At 45.0% G+C, this 20,103-nt stretch overlaps 1 protein-coding gene across 1 annotated transcript in view; it reads left to right on the plus strand.

The window, feature by feature from the left end:
- Positions 1-1,258: 1,258 nt before the first annotated feature.
- The window catches only part of LOC105919401, a 47,135-nt gene continuing 28,290 nt past the window's right edge, over positions 1,259-20,103 (plus strand). Inside the window, exons 1-8 of the mRNA XM_036135688.1 lie at positions 1,259-1,535; positions 4,949-5,383; positions 6,570-7,859; positions 12,170-12,478; positions 14,433-15,397; positions 15,875-15,960; positions 19,185-19,201; positions 19,252-19,485. Coding sequence (XP_035991581.1) covers positions 1,274-1,535; positions 4,949-5,383; positions 6,570-7,859; positions 12,170-12,478; positions 14,433-15,397; positions 15,875-15,960; positions 19,185-19,201; positions 19,252-19,485 — 3,598 coding nt within the window. The 5' untranslated portion in view covers positions 1,259-1,273. The remainder of the gene's footprint in view (positions 1,536-4,948; positions 5,384-6,569; positions 7,860-12,169; positions 12,479-14,432; positions 15,398-15,874; positions 15,961-19,184; positions 19,202-19,251; positions 19,486-20,103) is intronic.

Consider the following 20,103-nt stretch of genomic DNA (forward strand, 5'->3'; position numbering starts at 1 on the left):
AATGTTCCTGACAGACAAATGCTTTGGTAAAAAGCTCATTAAATGTATGATTAACTCCTGGTTTTTGGTTTATGTTACTAAAGAAAATTCATCATTTGTCGCAGACGGTGAACCACAGCTTTCTGAACGCATTATTATAAGGAAAGGAACGTTGTTGTTTGTGAGAAAAGTAAATACTTATTTCACATATTCAGCCATACATGCTGGGGCGTCATCCTGCAAGGAATGTGTGGAACAAAACAGCCATTTCACCATAACAGTCATCTGAAGGCACTTTGCAAGGCAGATATATTTAATTAAAGGGGGGGGGGGGGGACAAGTCCATTCCTGCAGCTTTTAGATGCTCCAACACTCCTGACCTGCACAAGCATTCAGTCATGCGACTCTGCAGAGGCCTGACAACGAGACGCTCGTCACATTCAGGAGTCAGAGATGCGCGGCTCTCCAGGTCTGAACTGTGGAACCCCTGAAACTGTTGCTGTACAGCCAAGTCACGTTCACTTTCTTCAGATCTTTATTTATGCCCCTATAGCCAACTATAATTATACTACTACTAATTATTATTATTATGCCAAATAGTAAAAGGTTTTCTATTTAATAACGCCCACCTTTGAGTCATTAAACATCAGAAATCCCTTATATCAATAAAAAGCCCAGTGAGCCTCCAGTCAGGATGAAGAGAGTTGCATACTTCACCAAACTGAAGATAAAACATAAAGAAAGGATAGTTTCCTTCTCTAAATATGAATTAATACAGGATCATTCCTGTACAGACTGGGAACAGGTTTTTAGTTGTTAGTGTGATTTCATTTTTGGGTGTTTTGTTTTTATGTCCATTTTGTAAAAATTTGGGTTTTTTATGTGTCATTTTTAGTTTCCATCCATTGCCTTCCTTTTATCTGGAAATTTGTCTTGGGTCCAGACTCTGGCTGTTACACTACATTCACACATGAAAACACTACTATAAAAATTCCACTATAAGGTAAATAAATATATAAAAGAAGCATGTCGCATTACATTCACAATGATACAAAAATAAATCAATTATAAAGACACTTCTATAAAGAATCCGTTATAAGAAAAATGAATCCAGGAAAGTGGGAGTTTGTATTTGCTGACATCAGCTGAATTTTGTCAGAAACATTTACATCTTCACAAAAAAAAACTCTAAAACGGTGACGTGTATCAGTCAGCCAATGAATGGAGCTGCTGCTGGACACGTGACGTAGAGAACCAGGCTGCAGTAGCCCGGAGGCGCCGCTAGGGGGCGGTAATGACGCCAGCCCATGAAACCGGAAGTGTGCGGTCCCATTGTTGTGGTCCTGCTCAGCGATCCGGCGACTTGGAGCCGAACCCGTCCAGCATGTCTTCCGTCCAGCACCTGAGGGAGTTCATCAGCGAGCGGCTGACCGCTGCTGCGGAGGAGATCTTCGGGGTGTTCCACAGAACCATCGCCCAGTACGAGGAGGAGATGGACCGCCAGCGCAGGCTGCTGGACGCCGCCTGGAGACCCGAGATCCAGCTGGACCGGACAGGTGAGCAGCTGCAGCCCCGAGGTATTCTGGGTATTCTCTGACCAGGTGGGCTGCAGGCGGACTGGATCCGTCATGATTGGACCCGTTCTGAGATGTTTTAACCAGAACCTGCGCCTGGAGACCCGGCGGCAGCCTCCTGGATCCGGGTCCCCGAGGTTCTGGTCTGGGCTCAGATAGATGAATGCAGAGGATCAGTCAGAACCATCAGCGGGCCTGCTGCAGAATCCAGGTTGGGAGATCTGAAAAGTGTGGCGGGCATTTATATTAACTGAGTCAATATTTAGATGAAAGGTTCTGGCTCGGTCGGATCCAGTGGCGCCTCCAGAAATGTTTCATAGGGGCCACTTAAAGTCTTGGGGTGGCGCTGAAACTAAAAGCCATAATTTCAGCATTTTATTCTACTTTTCTGATAAAGCTGCCTGTAGAAAACTATCAGACAGACTTAAGTAAAGCCTACTGATATCTTTTGATTTATTGTTTGATTTTTAATGCTACTAATTATCTAATGTGCTTAGACCAGTAACAGTAAAGTTAACATTTTGAGCTAAACAATTATTCCTTTTTATTGTGTAATTATATTAGGAATATGGTTTACATTTATTCATTTATTGAAAAAAAAAAACCCTTGGTGGCGCCGTTGGTCGGATCAGATGGAGAACATCAGTTTCTAGGTTCTGTCTGAGTGTTGAACTAACGAGATGCAGTCGAGATTTTAAGTTTTTTGAACACTGGAGATCGGCACCAGCAACCCTCGTGACCCCATGAGGGAGAAGTGAGCAAGAAAATGGATGTTGAACCCAATCATAAAAATAAAAAGGACATTTTTTTTCCTACTGAAACTGACATTTAAGGCTCTTTTATAAAAAAATAAATAAAATAATAGCATTGAGGTGTTTAAGCTGTTAAAACCTTTTTAACGCGGAAACGTTTTAAGCTAGCGCTAATGAAGTGATGCATGGATCAGATTATTATTAACAGGAAAAATCAGGTTGTGGAGTAAAACCTGCTGTTCTAACAGACTGGAAACGTTTGGGAACGTTGTTTCTTTAACGTGTGATGGACATGTCCTTCTGTAGTCTGAAACTAATAATAATCACACTTTGCGGAACATTTCTTTCGTATCTTGTAGGTTTCCTGGCAGCTGCTCAGAGCTGATTTTTCCTGTGCAAAAGACTAATTCAGCGGTGAACCAGTGTTTTATGAAATCTTTATTCAGGTCCGGAAGAGATCTGCAACACACAAAAAAACAACAACACAAACACTGTTTCTGTTAGGATAATAGTGCCCATATTAATTATTACCCACAGAATACAGCAAGCATTAACAAACACTATTTCTGCTAGAATATGTCCTTCATTATTCCCCACAGAATATAGCAAAGTAGCGAGCATCAAAACCGACAAGCTTTCAAACAGGCGTGATGTTCAACAGGTCTCTCACCATGGCACAGAACTGGGAAGTCGGTCAGTCAGGTTAGAGCGACATCCACACGGCCGGGCGTCCTCCCACGGCAGACTTCACCGCACTGAGGGCGGTCTCCTCTTTATATACTTACAAACAAAGGGCCAGGTGTGGAGAAAGAATGGCCATTTTCTCTCCCCACAGTCGATCCAGAGACCACAGCAGCGAAAAACATGCAGAGGGAAAGTAGCGCTGTTTGGCTTTATTTTAATACCATAAATTAAATCAAGCTGTATATTTTGTAAAAAGCCGGTTAAATTCAGTGGAAACACAACAAATTTATCTAAGCACGTGAAAAACCATGAGCAAGAAAACGTTGAGCGACAGAAACGGAGAGAGGAGACGAAACTTCTGTCATTGCCCCGACAGACCCACAGACGTCTCTGACTGAGGCGTTTCAGTCCTCCATGGAACATCCAGGTAGATCAGAGTGGTCATCTTCAGCAGCAGTTCATGTTAACTTTCAAAGTAGATATTATCTATCAGATGTTACTGGAGCCCACACAGAAAATGTAATTAAGACCTTGAAAGAACCCAGTACATATATCCTATTAAAAAGTGTTATTTAAGATAACATTAGCTAATGATTTATTTATCCCACAACGGGGAAATAAATAGGATTAAAGCAACAGGCAGGTGCACACAACACAGACAAAATTACATAGGCATTGAAAGATATAAGAGGTGGATTAGGGAAAAAACACTATGAACATAACAGTATTATTATTTCATTGTAATAATAAAATAAAAATCACAAAACCTGAAAGGTCAACAGTTTCATGATACATCAAGCTTAGGGACTGGCTAATATACAGCAGGTCAAAAAAGGCCATATTCTGGCTGCAGTGCTGTTCTCTGATGAAGTAAAGATCAACTAGTGCACTAAATTCAATAGATGGGTTGAAAATATCCAGTATAAAATACAGAGATTTCCAGGGCATGAAGTATTCAGTTAAGTTAACTTTTTGTATAGAGAGAGAGAGAGAGAGAGTGAGAGTGTATGTGTTTGTGCATAATGTTAACGATGTATTTTGACTGAAAGTAAATTGTTACTTTAATAATAATAAACAAAAAACACTTTGACTGATCCTGTTTTCCCACAACACATTGTCATAAGTTCCCACCACAAGTTCTTAGTTTTATGTGAGAAACAAAATAACAGGCAAAACTCAGAGCACGAGTATATATGTTGCTCTTAGTTTATGTGAACTCAAAAACAAGTACCAGTTCTTCCCATAATGTAAGTGAAACACGTTATATAAGCGATAAAAACAAGCTAAACAAGTTATATAACTGACCAGTTTTTTCCAAATTACATTGTCAAAGAGCAACAATAATTCTTTAATATATCAACCAGGGACTGACCCGACCCATAACCCTCAGCGCATGAAATGGAGCACGTTGATCAATAAATATTTACATTTTTCATAAATATAATCCAGAAAAAATGCATGTCATCATGTGCTTCTAGTTATAATGAAAGAAGTCAAGAAGGAACACCTGGTCACTAAAAAGCTTCTCATCTGGATAAAAACAGGTTAAAACGAGGGATTTTAGCGTCTCTAGCTGATGCAGTGATCAGCTGCGGCGTTATGGAGGATTCATGTGGGACGCTGGTGGTTAGAATGGGACAGAGATCCTTTACAGTCATCTGGGACACAAACTGATCCATCAGGAGGAGGATTTTAACTCGTTGTGTGAATGTGGCTCCAGTGTAAAGCGCTTTCAGTGGACAGTGGGACCTGAAAAGTTCTGAGTCTTTGAATAAAGATGCAGACGGTATTGGTTCCTTCTCCTGACTGATACCTTTGAATCATGAGATTATTCACCTCTGCAGCTTCTCAGCGAACTCTCGTTGAGGAAGGAAATGAAGCATAGCTTCAGTTAACGCCAGAGTCAATGTTTGCTCAGGAATCTCTGTCGGTACACTGAAGGTTCTTTTGTGCTTCCAGACGTTCCGCGGCGTTTCCCCAGGAGGAAGGAGGCTCCTGCTGAGCCGCAGTCCGGCGTGGAGCCGCTGGAAGCTGCAGCTCCAGAGATTAAAGAGGAACAGGAGGAGCTGTGGCCCGGCCCGGGAGAAGAGCCCATGGCTCTGAAGCAGGAGGCGGAGGTCCTGATGGTGACTCCACTGTCTGAGGACGGAGACCACAGTGAACCAGAATCCAGCCAGAACCAGGTCCAGTCTGACAGGCCGGACCAGGAGGGAGGCTGGCCTGCCGACTCTGGACCAACGAGGAACGCGGAGCTGAAGGAGAGACGGGACAGGAAGCTGATGGACAACTGTCCGCCGTCGGCGAGTAGAAGAGACAGTTCTGTGCGGCGTGAGGCTGGTGGAAGCGCGTCGCAGGATCCTTCAGGATCTACGAGTCGCTACAGGATCCACACAGGTGAGGAAAGCTGTCCTGTTTCTGGGTGAAACCTGGTTTGAGGCTGGCAGCAAAATCATTCACCTCTGAGGACGATTTCAAAGGTTTCTCATGAGTTCTGGTCAGTAAAGGCAAACCCCGGCACGCCCTGTGATGCATGTTTCTTCATTAAAGGTTGGAGACGGAGGCTTTAAGCTGCTGTAAACTGATTTAATCATTTAGTCCAGATTTAAAGGAACCAACAGTCTCTGAACATTTCAGGTTTGCTGCAGAGCAGAGAAGCTGAACGCTGCCCAGCTGGTTTAGTTCTGGTTCTGGGAACACGGAGTCAGCGACCTGAGCGGTCCACATGGTTCCTCCCAGACCAGAAACCCTAACAGTGGGTTTTAGTCCATTTCTAAGCATTTAGGGCTTTATGGACCAACAGCAGAACTTTTACATCTATTCTTCTTTTTCACCCCTGCTGGCATTTTCAGCTTTTTTTAGTCATTTTATCTTACTTTATGTGTTTGATCTGCATAAAATCGTCCAAGCAAGTGGAGTAAATGAGAAATAAATACATTTTAAGATAGAATAAAAATAAAAAAAAACATGAACATTTACATTTGAAGATGTCTCCCCCTTTGCTGTGAAGCCCTAAGACGTTCTGGTTCAACCAGTTACCTTCAAAAGTTGCAGAATTAGGGAAATTAAGTCCACCTGTGCAGTCTGGGTCACATGACCTGTCTGTAGAAACACACTTTTTCTGAAAGGCCACTATAGATATTAAATGTTATGATTTCTGCTCCAATTCTGACCAGCATTGTTGCTCTGATCAACCCTGGCAGCCGTCAGCAGGTTACTTCCAGCGTCTCGGTCGTTATAATTATTTAGTTACAGCGGTGGATAAACTCCGGGTCAACCTAGCGGTGCGTACTCGTCTACAGCTGCAGTGAAAGTCTTTGTTGCTCATTTGGCTCAGACACCGGGGAAATAAAACAGGCTAGTCAGCGCTAAACGTGCAGGAGGATGGTTTGGACGTGGTTTAAAGGTTTTTAACAGTAAACTTTTAAAGCTGCTGCAGAAAGGAGCTTTTTCCGACCCGACAACCTTTACGCTCATAAAAACAGTCGAGGCCGACCTTACCGCTCACCGTCTGTCGCCGTTCTGTCACTGCTTCATATCTCAGCTGAACTGCCTTTAATCTGGTTCCTGTTTCCCCCTCCAGACTTCCCAAAGCATTTTCTCTGGAAGGAGGCTAAGATTCCTGCTAACCAGGAGGGAAGCTCCCGTCTGGACCAGGAGGAACCAGAACCTCCTGAGATTAAAGAGGAGCAGGAGGACCTGTGCTTCAGCCCTGATGAAGATGGGCTGGTAGTGAAGCAGGAGGTGGACAGCTTCCTGGTGACGTCTGACTATGAGGAAACTGACCACAGTGGGTCAGAACCAAACAGGAAGCAGCTCCTTTCTAACGCCTCTCCTGCAGCTGAGAGCCAGCGTCAGGATCAGGAGGCGAGCTGGGATGAAGACTCGGGGTCGACCAGCAACCGGACCAGTCAAAGTAACGCCGTGGATGGCCTCCCTCCGTTGGACAGTCTCTGTACTTCCGACTCGGGGAATAAATCTTTGAAATGTGGCGTCTGTGGGAAGACTTTTAGCAGCAATTTCAAAATGCGGAAACATTACAGAATCCACACGGGTGAGAAACCGTATTCCTGTAAGATCTGCAGGAAAGCTTTCCGGGAGAGCAAGTACCTGTCGGTCCACATGAGAACTCACACGGGGGAAAAGCCGTATTCCTGCGAGACCTGCGGGAAAAGTTTCAGTCAGAACAGCCATTTAAGTTCCCACAAGAGGACCCACACAGGTGAGAAGCCACACCCCTGCAGCACCTGTGGGAGGAGATTTGCAGAAGCGTCGGCTCTCAGAAACCACATGCTCACCCACACCGGAGAGAAACCCTTTTCCTGCCACATCTGTGGAAAAATATTACGGTACAGCAGCAGCTTGTCTGCTCACATGAAAATCCACACGGGGGAGAAGCCGTTTGTGTGCAAGACCTGCGGGAAATGCTTCAGCCACAACAGCAGCCTCATCTCCCACATAAGGATCCACACGGGAGAGAAGTCGTACCAGTGCACGACGTGCGGCCGCTGCTTCAGCCACAGCACCACGCTGCTGCGCCACACCCGCAGCCACACGGGGGAGCGGCCGTACTCCTGCGCCACCTGTGGGAAATGCTTCAACAGCAGCAGCCACCTGACCGTCCACATGACCACCCACACCCGGGAGAAGTTGTATTCCTGCACCATGTGCAGCAAGCGCTTCAGCCACGGCAGTAACCTGGTGCGCCACATGAGGACGCACACCGGCGAGCGGCCGTACTCCTGCCAGACGTGTGCCAAGAGGTTCAAAAGCAGCACTCACCTGTCGCGACACATGAAGACGCACCGGAGAGGCTGCAGTCCTGAAGTGGAAATCATCCTGGAGGATGGCGGCGCGGTGGCCGGTCAGAGCTAACGCTGCGCCGCCTCACAGCTTTCATCGTCTACCTCTACTCAGAGGAACGTTTGCTAGCTTTTAAAAAGCGTCTGTGGATGTGACAGCTGAGGCAGCATCTGGTTAGGATGACACTACTCCCCCCTACTAAGGCTGCTAGCTGACCCCGGATCAGCTGAACATGATGGATGGATGGATGGATGGATGGATGGATGGATGGATGGATGGATGGATGGATGGATGACATTTGACTCGCTGCACTGGGCAGGATTTTAATCAGGAGTTTGCATGAAGAACTCCTGCAGTAGATTTCCTCCTTTAGTTCAGGGAGTGAGAACATTTCCAGTTCTCGGCTGTTTTTACATCTGAATATAGACCCAGTACGCCTCAGGAGAACCTGTTTAATCCTTCCTCCGTTGGTTCTGGTTTCACTGTATTCATGACTTGTAGAGTCAGTTTGGGGTTTAGACATTACTCTATTTGTTGGGCTCAGGTGTTCCAGCCACTTCCTGGTCCACAGGTATGCAGACATCTGGGCTGGAGCGGGTCGCTCTCTGGGCTCAGACACCAGCAGTGCAATAAGTCCAGTCCTGAAGTTTCCTCATCACTAAATATTGCCGTTATAAGAAGGTTGGGAAGAAGAGCAGGTGAACCACACGGCGACAGGAAGCAGTACGTCAGAGCGGGATCAGAGGATGCAGCTGCCTGAGCTTCAGATTAACTCAGGAACAGCGCATGGAGAGCTTCGTGTAACGGGTCTGCAGCTGCATCTAAGTGCAAAGCGTCAGGTGGTGTAAAGGTTGCTTCATGCTCCGCGCGGAAATTACACCTGCGGACGCGTCGTCTGCAGCGTTTATCCTCCGTACGACTCTTCTTCTGAAGTAGCACTATTCTCCTGGCCGCTAGGGGGCAGCGTTGCGCTCCTATGCCAAGTGTACTGCACCTCACTACACGTGGAAAACACAGTTTCTAACATTTTAGCCTCTTTTATCCAAGAGTGACGGCGATAACTCCACCAGAAATAAAGTAGCTGGAAGAAAGAGAAACTAAACTGAGCTGTTGTTCCGTTTCTAGAACACGGATCCGGTTCTGAGCTGGAAAACGGCCGTGAAGTTTGATGGTTTTAGTCAGAATGAATGAAAAATATGTTTATCTAAAGATGGATATCAAGTTTTAATCTTGAATATTTAAAAATCCAAAGATTATACAAGAAATAAAAGTTTTTCTGTTTGAACGTGGATTTAATTCTTTTTTATTGCACTTTTTGAGTTTTAATTTTTATTTCGATTTCCCTTTCAGTTTTAGTTTTTACTTTTAATTATAAGTTTAAATATTTATGTTTTTATTTTCTTTTGTATTTTTTTTTCATTTCTAACTTGTTCTTCCCCATCGTGTTGCCTTCAGGAATCGTGGGAATTCTCCTTGTTAGACTTTAAATTAACTGTTTCTAGTGAAAAATTACAAGAATTATGGGACAATTTTCACTATTTAAGCTTTAAATCTGTAGTTGACTCAAATCTTACTTTTAATGGAAGAAACTATCAAGCAGAAAAACGTCAATTTATTTTGTTCCCTGTCATCGAAAAACAAAATCTTATGAAAAATGGGAAAATGTAAACATTTATAAATGAAAGTAGTTAAAACTAACACGCTTAATATCTGTTAAACCTTGCTAAAAATAAGTTAAAAGAAACTTTATTCAGAATCAAAACTGTAAATGAATGTTTTTGCTAGTAAAGCTTTTTTTAAACCAAGCTGCTGAGTCCACAGATAAGCTGTAAACTAAAGGGTTCTCCTGCAGTTTGTCACCACATTACTGGAACCAGGTCGTTGGTTCTGGACGGGTTCCTCTGAGCTCTTTAATCCTGACGTAATGAAGCAACCTGTGGGTTTGCTTTAATTAGAACCATGTTTGGGTCAAGAGGTTCTGACTGAATGCCGGCGCAGATTTGTTGCCAAAAAGAATAAAAAAAAAGTTTTAGCATCACTATTGCCATTAAATGCGCTCTGAAACAGTCGGTTCTGGCTCTGTGTTTAAGTTTCATCCTCAGCTCTGCGTTAAATGTCATTAAATCATTTTTTTCTGCTTCAATTACCTGAAAACAACATTTAGCATTCAGCTGGTCCTCCAGCTGTCGTGATTCAGTTCAGCAACATTTTGTTAAATAAACCTTCAGCTGGTTCTGATGCTGACGGCAGGAGAGATCGCTCTCCACAACAGCCTGAAGATCTGCAGCATCTTGCTGAAAGCACTGAAGGACCTGAGCTTCCTTGAGAGGTAAAGTCTACGTCGTCCATTCCTTGGACGGCTGCTGTCCAGGTGAGCAGGTGCTCAGGTGAGCAGATGTCCAGGTGAGCAGGTCCACCTCCACTGTGGCGTTGAAACTGACCAGATCCTGTCACATCATTATAAAATAATGATGTGACAGGACTCATCTGAGTCGATTCAGTTTCTGTGTTTTTAAAGCAGCATCCTTATTCATGACGTCTCAAGATGCTTTACAATAAAAAGAAGTAAATGGATTTACACCGATTCCAGGTCAGCATCTGTTACAATTGATGCTAGACGGAAGAATAACCTGAACAACAGAGTCTGGTTCAGTTTATTCTCCAACTTGGCTCAGAGTTTCTCTCTCAGGAATCCAGCAGGTAGCATCCAGTCACTGACCTGCAGCGTAAAATCCTCCTGGAGGAACCTGGAGCCTCAGAAGACAGCTGATGGCAGCAATCCCTCATACTGAGCATGCATGAAGCGACAGTGGAGAGGAAAACTCCCCTTTAACAGGGAGGAGAACCTCCAGCAGAACCAGAACCAGGCTCAGTGTGAACGCTCATCTGCCTCCACCCACTGGGGCTTAGAGAAGACAGAGCAGAGACACAGAAAGCACAGAAGCTCACATTGACCCAGGAGTACTTTCTATGTTAGAGAAGACAGAGCAGAGACACAGAAAGCTCAGAAGCTCACATTGACCCAGGAGTACTTTCTATGGTAGAGAGTTGAATGGCAGACTAGCTCCAGGCGGCTTCGTCTAGGACAGTAACACAGATAAACTCTGGTCCAGTTCTGGAAGTAGAGGATAAAAGCTCAGCTAATAGCAAAGTCCAGGGGAAAAACCAGGCTGAACCTGGCGGTCAGTCATCCAACATTCGCTCAGCTCTGTTTGGGTTCAGGTCTGCCTGAATGTGGTCTAGTTTGGATCCACACAGCCACACATGCCCCTCCAGCTGATTATCAGGAAACGTGGCCACCTCAATCGGATCAGAACCAGTCTTCCTCCTGTACAGAACCATCTGTTTTCATTTTGTTCTCAGTGTAGGCCGGATTATCACAATACTGTCCAGGATAAGAAACATCTAAATCTGTTCAAGGCCCAGTCCAGACAGAAAAGGAACCTAATCACTTCCAGGTGACAGGACGTTCTGTCTGAAAACCTCACATTAAATATGTTCAGACCAAATTAGCCAGAACATTTTCTGAATTATAAAGCATTAAGCGAGCTGCTGCAGAATCTGGGCCAACATTCGGACTCAACCCGCTCAGCCTGGAGGGTTCATGAGGCTGGCTGTCACCACCACACAGATCCGTCCTTCATTAACGGTCGCTGCCTGAGATTCTCAGATCTGGGAGAATTTCAGACCTCAGTTAATTTATGGAGCCAGAAAATAACAGCAGACAACATTGTTAACAGGGATGGAGGCAAGTTTATCTTAGACTTAGACAACTCTATTTGTCATTTTGAGTGCACAGAGTGCATACAGAACGAAATTTCGTTTTGCATACAGCTTGAAAAGTTACAGTAAATAGCAGTGAATTTCAGTGAAGCAGTGATTTCCTAGTAAACAATTGAAATGTAAACAATGTAAACAGTGCAGGAGAAAAACGACAGTGTTAACTGAGAGTTTGGCAGCATTTGTAGTGCTGGATGCAATGATGGAATGTGCAAATATACGAATATTGTACAGAGGCCATTTTGTGGCTGTTCAACAGTCTGATGGCGTATGTGCAAATGTGTAAATGTGCAATGTGTACAGCACATTTAAGTACAAAGACAATGCAAAGTGCTTTATATGATTAAAATATAGGGGAAAAAAGAATAAAAGCAGGTTGGAATAAAATGTAGAGAAAATGAAACAGAATAAATCATGGGAAAACGGAAATATTAAAAACAGTTGGACTACAAAGTTGAACTAACGATGTTTCAGGGCTCACCTTTTAACGAGGGGCCAAGAACATTTTGGGTTCATGAACATGTGGGTCAGAACTCTGGGTTTGGGTCATAAGGATTATTAAAACACTCTTTACTTCCATAAACCCATCATTAAATCCAGCTCTGGAGCTGAAGCGGCTGTGCGCTCCTGGAGGTTACCGCCAGGGGGCGCTGCCGCCAACACGGACTCCACACCGGAAGTTGTCCCTTAGCGGATGTAAACAGTTTCAGGGCGACTTGGAGCCGAACCCGTCCAGCATGTCTTCCGTCCAGCACCTGAGGGAGTTCATCAGCGAGCGGCTGACCGCTGCTGCGGAGGAGATCTTCGGGGTGTTCCACAGAACCATCGCCCAGTACGAGGAGGAGATGGACCGCCAGCGCAGGCTGCTGGACGCCGCCTGGAGACCCGAGATCCAGCTGGACCGGACAGGTGAGCAGCTGCAGCCCCGGGGCATTCTGGGTATTCTCTGACCAGGTGGGCTGCAGGCAGAGCGGATCCGTCATGATTGGACCCGTTCTGAGATGTTTTAACCAGAACCTGCGACCCGCTCCTCCTGGTGGTTCCGGGCGGGTCTTTATGGTTGGTGAGCAGCTCCGGTCGGTCCAGCTGGAGAACAGAACCAGATGAGGTTCTGGATGTTTTTATCTATATTATCAGAGAAAAAAAACTACCTGAAGAAATAAGCCTGACAGACTGTTATAGAGACAGATGACATCTGTGCTGGTCAGCAGCTTTAAGGCAAATTTGTCGCCGTTTTTAAAACAGCCCCTGAATAATTTAGCAGGTTAATGAAAGCTGAGATAAAATCTGTTTCAGACCAGATGATCTGACTTCAGTTTTCCTCCATCAGATAAACTACAGATCATGTTTTTATCACCACGCTGTTTATCAGCCTGTTAAAACGGAAGCTGTTGCAGCTTTGGCCGTAATAACGGCTGATTTCCATTTAAGCTGCAGTAAACCGATAAGATAAGAATCCCTTAATCGTCCCACAGCGTAAAAGACCAGAGTTACACTCAGTTTAGAGTAATTTAAAAAGCAAATCTGAAGTTAGTTCTGAAGCAGCAGTGCTTTATCAGAAACAACAAAAATAAAGGTAATATAAACATCACAGCAAATATTGCACAATTATTGATAATATGGCAGCACTCAGGAGGTCTTCCACAGCTGTGGGTCTCTCCTCTGCTGATCCTGCATACCGACGTCTTCTGCAGCAACATGATCCTCCATCAGGGCCGAGGCCGACTAACCAGGCGGCCCTTGGCCCTCAGTAGCTGCGTTTACATGGACTAAAGTAATCAGAATAAATAAATGAGAGGCGTGGTTTATGCCGATTGAAAATCTGATAAACATTCATATAAACGCTGGTCAGGATGAAGTTAGTCCAAATGTTGAAAACTGACCTGAGTGCGCATGTGTGCCCAACCTAAACGCTCCAGATAAAACCTTTCTATTCGGAAAAATAAAAGAGCTCACAGTTGCTGCTTTACTCAGTAACGTTTTAACGTAATTAGGACCTGGTGGAGGTCCAGGCTGGACGCTAGGAAGACAAACGCGTATAAAACTGCTTTGTTTGCTATTTTTGTTGTTTAGCAAAGATGAAACTCTTCTTCTGTTTTTTTTTTTTTTGTGTGGAATTAAATAACGCCGCATGTCAGAGTTGTTCTATTCTGAATAAAGCCAGGCGCATAGAAACTCACCTTATGATCAGATTAATTGTGCCCATATAAACGCTTCGTTATTTAACCCGAACACGTTTTAATCCCATCAGGAAGTTTTATGCATGTAAACGCAGCTGCTGGTCCGTGAGGCGGCCATGGAGTCAGACCAACTGAATGATCCGATTCACGTTCAATGACTCTGAACTAGTTTCAGTTAAACTGAAGGATTTTCTACTAAGAGATTCTTTAAAATACAATCTGTGAAAAACATTTAAAATTGAGATTTTAAGCCCGGCAGAGTATAAAACAACCCGGTCTGTGTTTTTAGGCAGGAAGGTTCTGGAGGCGCCAAAAAGTCTTTAAGTTTTTATGGATCCCAAGCTGAAAATAACGCAGGCTGTGTTTTCTAAGACTTGGTTTTGGTTCTGGATGAACTGGGCTCCGATCAGCAGGGGACCTTCTGGGATTTAGGCGTCCGCGCTGATGCCTGATCACTGGGATGTAATGAACCTCTTCCTGATGTCCTGCTCAGCGTTTATCCAACACACGATTACTGCTCCTAGAAAACACAGAGTCTGAACAACCGAAGCTGCAGATCAAGGCGTTAAATCTTCAGTTCTGGGCCAGACCGGGTCCAAATGGGCCGGTCCTTCCTGGCGCTGAACTGTTTGTAGCTGTGGCCGTTTTCTCAGCTGTCTTTGTGTCCTTTGCTCTCCATCCAGAACTTCCGCACCACTTCCTCAGAAACGACGAGGAGGAGATCCCTGTAGACCAGCAGCTCTGGGACCAGGAGGGGAAAACCCATTTGGACCCGGAGGAACCAGATCCTGCTCAGGTTAAAGAGGAGCACAACGATCTCTGCTTCATCAAAGACGAAGAGCAGCCGGTACCGAAGCAGGACACCGAAACCTCGACGGTGGCTTCTGCTCATCAGCAGATTTCCAGCGATGAAGCAGAACCAAACACGGACCGGTTCCGCTGTGGCAGCTCCTCTGAGTCAGAGAGACGAGACTCGGTGGGAAGCTGGAAGGAAGATTCAGAACCAGCAAGAACCCTGAAGCTGAAGAGGAGACCGGGCAGAAACGGGAGTCCGGCTGGGTTCTGGAGCAGTCAGGAGAAAGATCCGCCCGTCCTGAAGCTGGAGGCCGATTATTTCGTGGCTCCGGGTCACCAGAACCTGCTCGACCCGGTCAGCTTTCCTGCAGCTGAGGTCCGAGATCAGGAACTAAGCTCTAATAACGGCTACAGAACCACGGAGCTGAAGCCTGAGGAGAGGCGGCCCAGGAAGAGGGTCGGCAGTGACTGTTTGGTTCAGCGGGAATTCAACCCGAACGCGTGTCCCCGGCCCGTTTCCTGCGACGTCTGTGGAAAAGCCTTCCGCTGTAACTCAGACATGCGGGTCCACTACCGGGTCCACACGGGCGAGAAGCCGTACTCCTGTGAGATCTGCCAGAGGGCGTTCAGCTACAAGGCCAACCTGTCCGTCCACATGAGGACGCACACCGGCGAGAAGCCGTACTCCTGCCGGTTCTGCGAGAAAAGGTTCTCCGACCACTCCTCGCTCAGGAAGCACGTCTACGTTCACACCGGCGAGAAGCCGTACTCCTGCGCCGTGTGCGGGAAACGCTTCAGCCGCAACAGCCACCTGTGGCGCCACGTCCGGCTGCACGCCGCCGAGGCGCCGTCGGCCTGAACGCCTGCTGGGCTCGGCTGCCGGGCCGGGCCGGGCCGGGCCGGACCGGGTCGGGCCGGGCCGGTCCGGGCCCGTCAGAAGGTTCTGCTCAAGCTGGGCCCGCTGATTTTAGCCACAGCATTCTTCCAGAACTTTTATTCTTTTATGCTTTCTGGTTAACTACAGGATCACTGACTCAGATATTTACATACAGCCCCTCATCAAGAAGCTCCATGAATATAGATGGACCTGAAAGTATTTATTGTACATTTGAATAATTAAACTCTAAATTAGGAAGAGATGCTTGTTCTGTAGTTTTAGTTATTCTTTCTTCTCCAGCGGGAAGCCGTCCGGTTATCTGGTTCCCTTTCCGTAAACCTAAACCATCCACCCTGTGCTTTAGCTACAGGGTCAAAGGAAGACCTTCAGAACGGCTCCCCTCACTCATCCAGAACCAAAGAGAACCGGCCTGAGGTCCGTGTCGGGTTGTAGAACGAGGCAGAGCGGCCTCCGTGCACCACGAGGTGTCGCAGCGTGGTGCCGAACACGAAGACCCACACAGGAGAGGAGCTGCACGGGTAGGAGGCCATCAGAGTTCTAGACCATCTGGTCCAGAACCAGGTCCAGAACCAGGTCCAGGTCCAGGGTGGTGCTGGAGGAGGAGCTTCCATTTCAAACGTCCTCCACCGGTGCTGTGAGGTTCAGGCTGAGAAACATGCTGTTAGCAGATTAACGTCAAGCCTGAACCGCCGTCAGTCCTGGTAAAACACGGCGGTGGCAGCATCATGCTGTGGGAGCTGAATCCAGAACCATCCTGGAGGAGAACAGGCTGGAGGTTCTCCTCCCAGCAGGAGAACCTCCTGAACCTGCAGCCTGAGATATTATGGGATGGTTCTGATCAAATGTTAGAATGGCCTAGTCAAAGTCCACACCTGATTCCAACTGATCAAATGTTCTGGTTTTTAAAAGGTTTCCTGCATTTTTTGACAATTTCATACTTTTCTACATGTTTTATTTATTTATATGGTCATTGTTTATTAAATAAAAACATTTAAAAGACATTTTAAAGCTTTTTTTTTGTGACTACAAACGGTCACCACCAGAAAGTCAGGGTCACAGCGTGGATACACCAAAACCAAAACACATCAGTTTGTGTAGCGTCACGGTTGTGCCATAAGCCAAGGTGGGGCCATGTGACTTTTATTCTTAGGATCAGATCTAATCTCCTTTCTGAGCAGTAGGCAGTGAATCTTTATCTGGACTAACAGGGTATTATTTAGTAGAATGAATTCAGTGCTATCTCATTAAATGATGCAGGTCATAACACATCAATTATTTCAGCAAACCCATGTCTGCCGCATGTTTTCCTTCCACTCAACTTTCCGTTATATCATAGTTGTAACTGAACCACCAGCTTCTGCCAAGCCAGCCATTTATTTAGGCCTCATAGTGCAAAAACGGATCTAAAAATAAGTAAAAATGTTCTTAAAATGTGTGTTTTTGTCCTAGATGTGAGCAGGTAAATAATATCTGCCAGTGGAACGAGTATTTTGACCCCTAAAATAAGATAATTAGACATCCTGCACCTGAAATAAGACGATGGAGATGTTCCTATTTTAAGTGCAAAAGTCTTATTACACTTGCAGATCATCTTATTTACCTTCTCAAATCAAGGACAGATACACTCGTTTTAAGAAAATTTAACTTATTTTTAGTTCTGCTTTTGCAGTGCTGCATGATCGTCACATTATGTGTTCAGAAAATAACAGAATTTCTGAGCACCTTGGATCCATTTGTTCTATGTATAATGAAATAGGTAATGTTTTGATTGCACCAACTAAACTCTTTCATAAACAAAAAAGAAAAATAAGATCAGGCCAGGTTGGAATACCCTTGTGGTTGAATTATTTAATAGAGCTCGGGAGGTTTCTAAGGAATGGATTCAGCCAGATTTGGGTCTGTCTTTGAACATTAAAAGTTTATAAATGCCCAATACAAGTATGCTGTGCGTTATATTGGTAAAAATTAAAGAGCAATGAGGAATTATTCAATGGCCAAAAAACTCTTTTGTAACAATACACAAGACTTTTGGAAAGAAGTTAGAGGTATGACATCCTACAAAGCATCCCTGCTCTGTACGGTTGATGCATATCAGGCACTGCTAATATTCTGGAGCTGTGGCATCAACATTACAGCAGATTATTTAATTGTATTCATAGTGAACCATACACTGTAAATAATGTTGACCATATAGATGAAATCCTGCCTTATGAAGCTCATAAAGCTATTTCCAAATTGTCAAACAATAAAGCCACTGGGTTGGATGGAGTCTCAGCAGAGCATTTAAAGCATGCAGGCAAGGCTAGCTCCTCTACTTTCCATCTGTTTTACAGCATTTTTTATACACGGTCTTTTACCTGACTCTATTTTAAGTGTCCTGTTAGTACCCGTTATCAAAGATAAAACTGGGAAGATTGGCAGTTCTGATAATTATCGTCCAACAGCGCTGGCCAGTATAATTTAAAAAATTATCCAGTCAATCCTGCTGGACAGGATTTTAGAGGTTATTAATTCTACAGATAACCAGTTTGGTTTTAAGGCTAGGCTGGGCACACATATGTGTATATATGCTCTAAAAGAGATTATTTATAAATATAATATGCAGAACTCTTCAGTTTTTATGTGTTTCCTGGATGAATCGAAAGCATTTGATAGAGTAAATCACAGAAAACTATTCATGAAACTGACACAAAAAGGTGTACCAGAGTACATTGTTCGTATTATGAAGTATTAGTATGCTCAGCAAACACTGCAGATTAAATGGGGGGGGGGGGGGGGGGGGGGGGACTCTTTAATAATTTGTATCTGGACGATCTGTCAACCAAGTTGAGAGCTTGTAACTCTGGATGTGTGGCTGGTAACTCTGTACTGAATCACCTGATGTATGCAGATGATTTAGTGATATTTAGTCCAAGTACTGCTGGGTTACATCAACTACTTAACATCAACACCCAGCAACTGTCAAACACTCTGCTGGGTGTTACAAATAAAACCAAGTATCTTGGGCACATTATCACAGAAAATCTGTCAGACGATGATGATATCTATAGACAATGAAGAATGTTGTATGCTCAAGCTAATACCCTTGCATGTACTGATAAAGTCAAACTGTTTAATGCATATTGTACCTCTCTGCTCACCTGTGGTCTACATATAGAAAAACCAAACTGCAAAGGCTGCAGGCGGCCTATAATGATGCTTTGCTGGTACTTTTGAAACGGCCAAGATGGACTAGTGCGAGTGAGATGTTTGTCACAGCAAGAGTCAATACCCTACAAGCTGTTTTAAGAAAGTTAATGTATAAGTTTATCTGCAGGTTAAATGCATCTGGCAATGATATTATCTTGTCACTTACTGACACCACACGTAGTGCAATCTGATACCTGATACCAGTCTAAGCTGTGGAGACACTGGTATTCCTGTCTTCTTAAAGCACCTATTTAATTGATAATGGTACTTGTATTGTGTTTTTTTTATTCTTATCCATTTATCTATTTTATTTATGTATGTATTTATTGGACCATGAGTCTGGAATAAAATTGATCTATCTATCTATTTAGAATACTGCTGGTAGATCATTCGCTCAGGAGTTAAATTATTATTATTATTATTATTATATTATTATTATATTATTATTATTATTATTATTATTATTATTATTATTATTATTATTATTATTATTATTATTATTATTAATCCCGTTTTTCTCCGAGCTTTCAGGCAGAGGATGTAATCCCCGCAGGCCGCCGGCAGGGGGCGGTGCGCGCAGCCCCGCCCGCATGGGACGCCCAGGCGGATGTAAACATCAGCTCGCTTTGTGCTGCTGCTCGGTACCGAGAGCGACTTGGAGCCGAACCCGAACCCGTCCAGCATGTCTTCCGTCCAGCACCTGAGGGAGTTCATCAGCGAGCGGCTGACCGCTGCTGCGGAGGAGATCTTCGGGGTGTTCCACAGAACCATCGCCCAGTACGAGGAGGAGATGGACCGCCAGCGCAGGCTGCTGGACGCCGCCTGGAGACCCGAGATCCATCTGGACCGGACAGGTGAGCAGCTGCAGCCCCGGGGTATTCTGGGTATTCTCTGACCAGGTGGGCTGCAGGCAGAGCGGATCCGTCATGATTGGACCCGTTCTGAGATGTTTTAACCAGAACCTGCGCCTGGAGACCCGGCGGCAGCCTCCTGGAAGCAGGTCAGCGGGGTTCTGCAGGTACCAGCTGGGTCAGAACCGCAGGCCCGAATCCAGCCTCCATCTTTCCTCAGACTGGTTCTCCTCTCGGTGCTGTCTGGTCTGGCTCAGAACATCCTCTGCTGTGCCCAGTCAGAACTTCTGTTTCGGGTCAGTTCGGATCAACGTCACTTCTGCACAGAATAACGATTATTTTACTTTAATTTACGGCATTATTTGGCAGAACTGTCCTTTAACGTTTTGGTTCCGTCCACAATCTCCTCAGAACGGCTTGCTGGAACTTTGTTCCATTCGGAACCGGTGTAACCGGGTCAGGTTAGTCGCCCGGACGACTCCCACACACCTTTTCAGATTTTCTCTGGTACTGAGACCAGAACTTTGTGACGGAGTCTGCAGAACATGGACCTGAGGGACGTGGTCCATCTGAGAACCTCATGTCTTCACGGTCCGTCTTGCAGCAGAACCGAGCCCGCAG

The sequence above is a fragment of the Fundulus heteroclitus genome, chromosome 4, assembly GCF_011125445.2.
Source record: "Fundulus heteroclitus isolate FHET01 chromosome 4, MU-UCD_Fhet_4.1, whole genome shotgun sequence".
Classification (NCBI taxonomy): Eukaryota; Metazoa; Chordata; class Actinopteri; order Cyprinodontiformes; family Fundulidae; genus Fundulus; species Fundulus heteroclitus.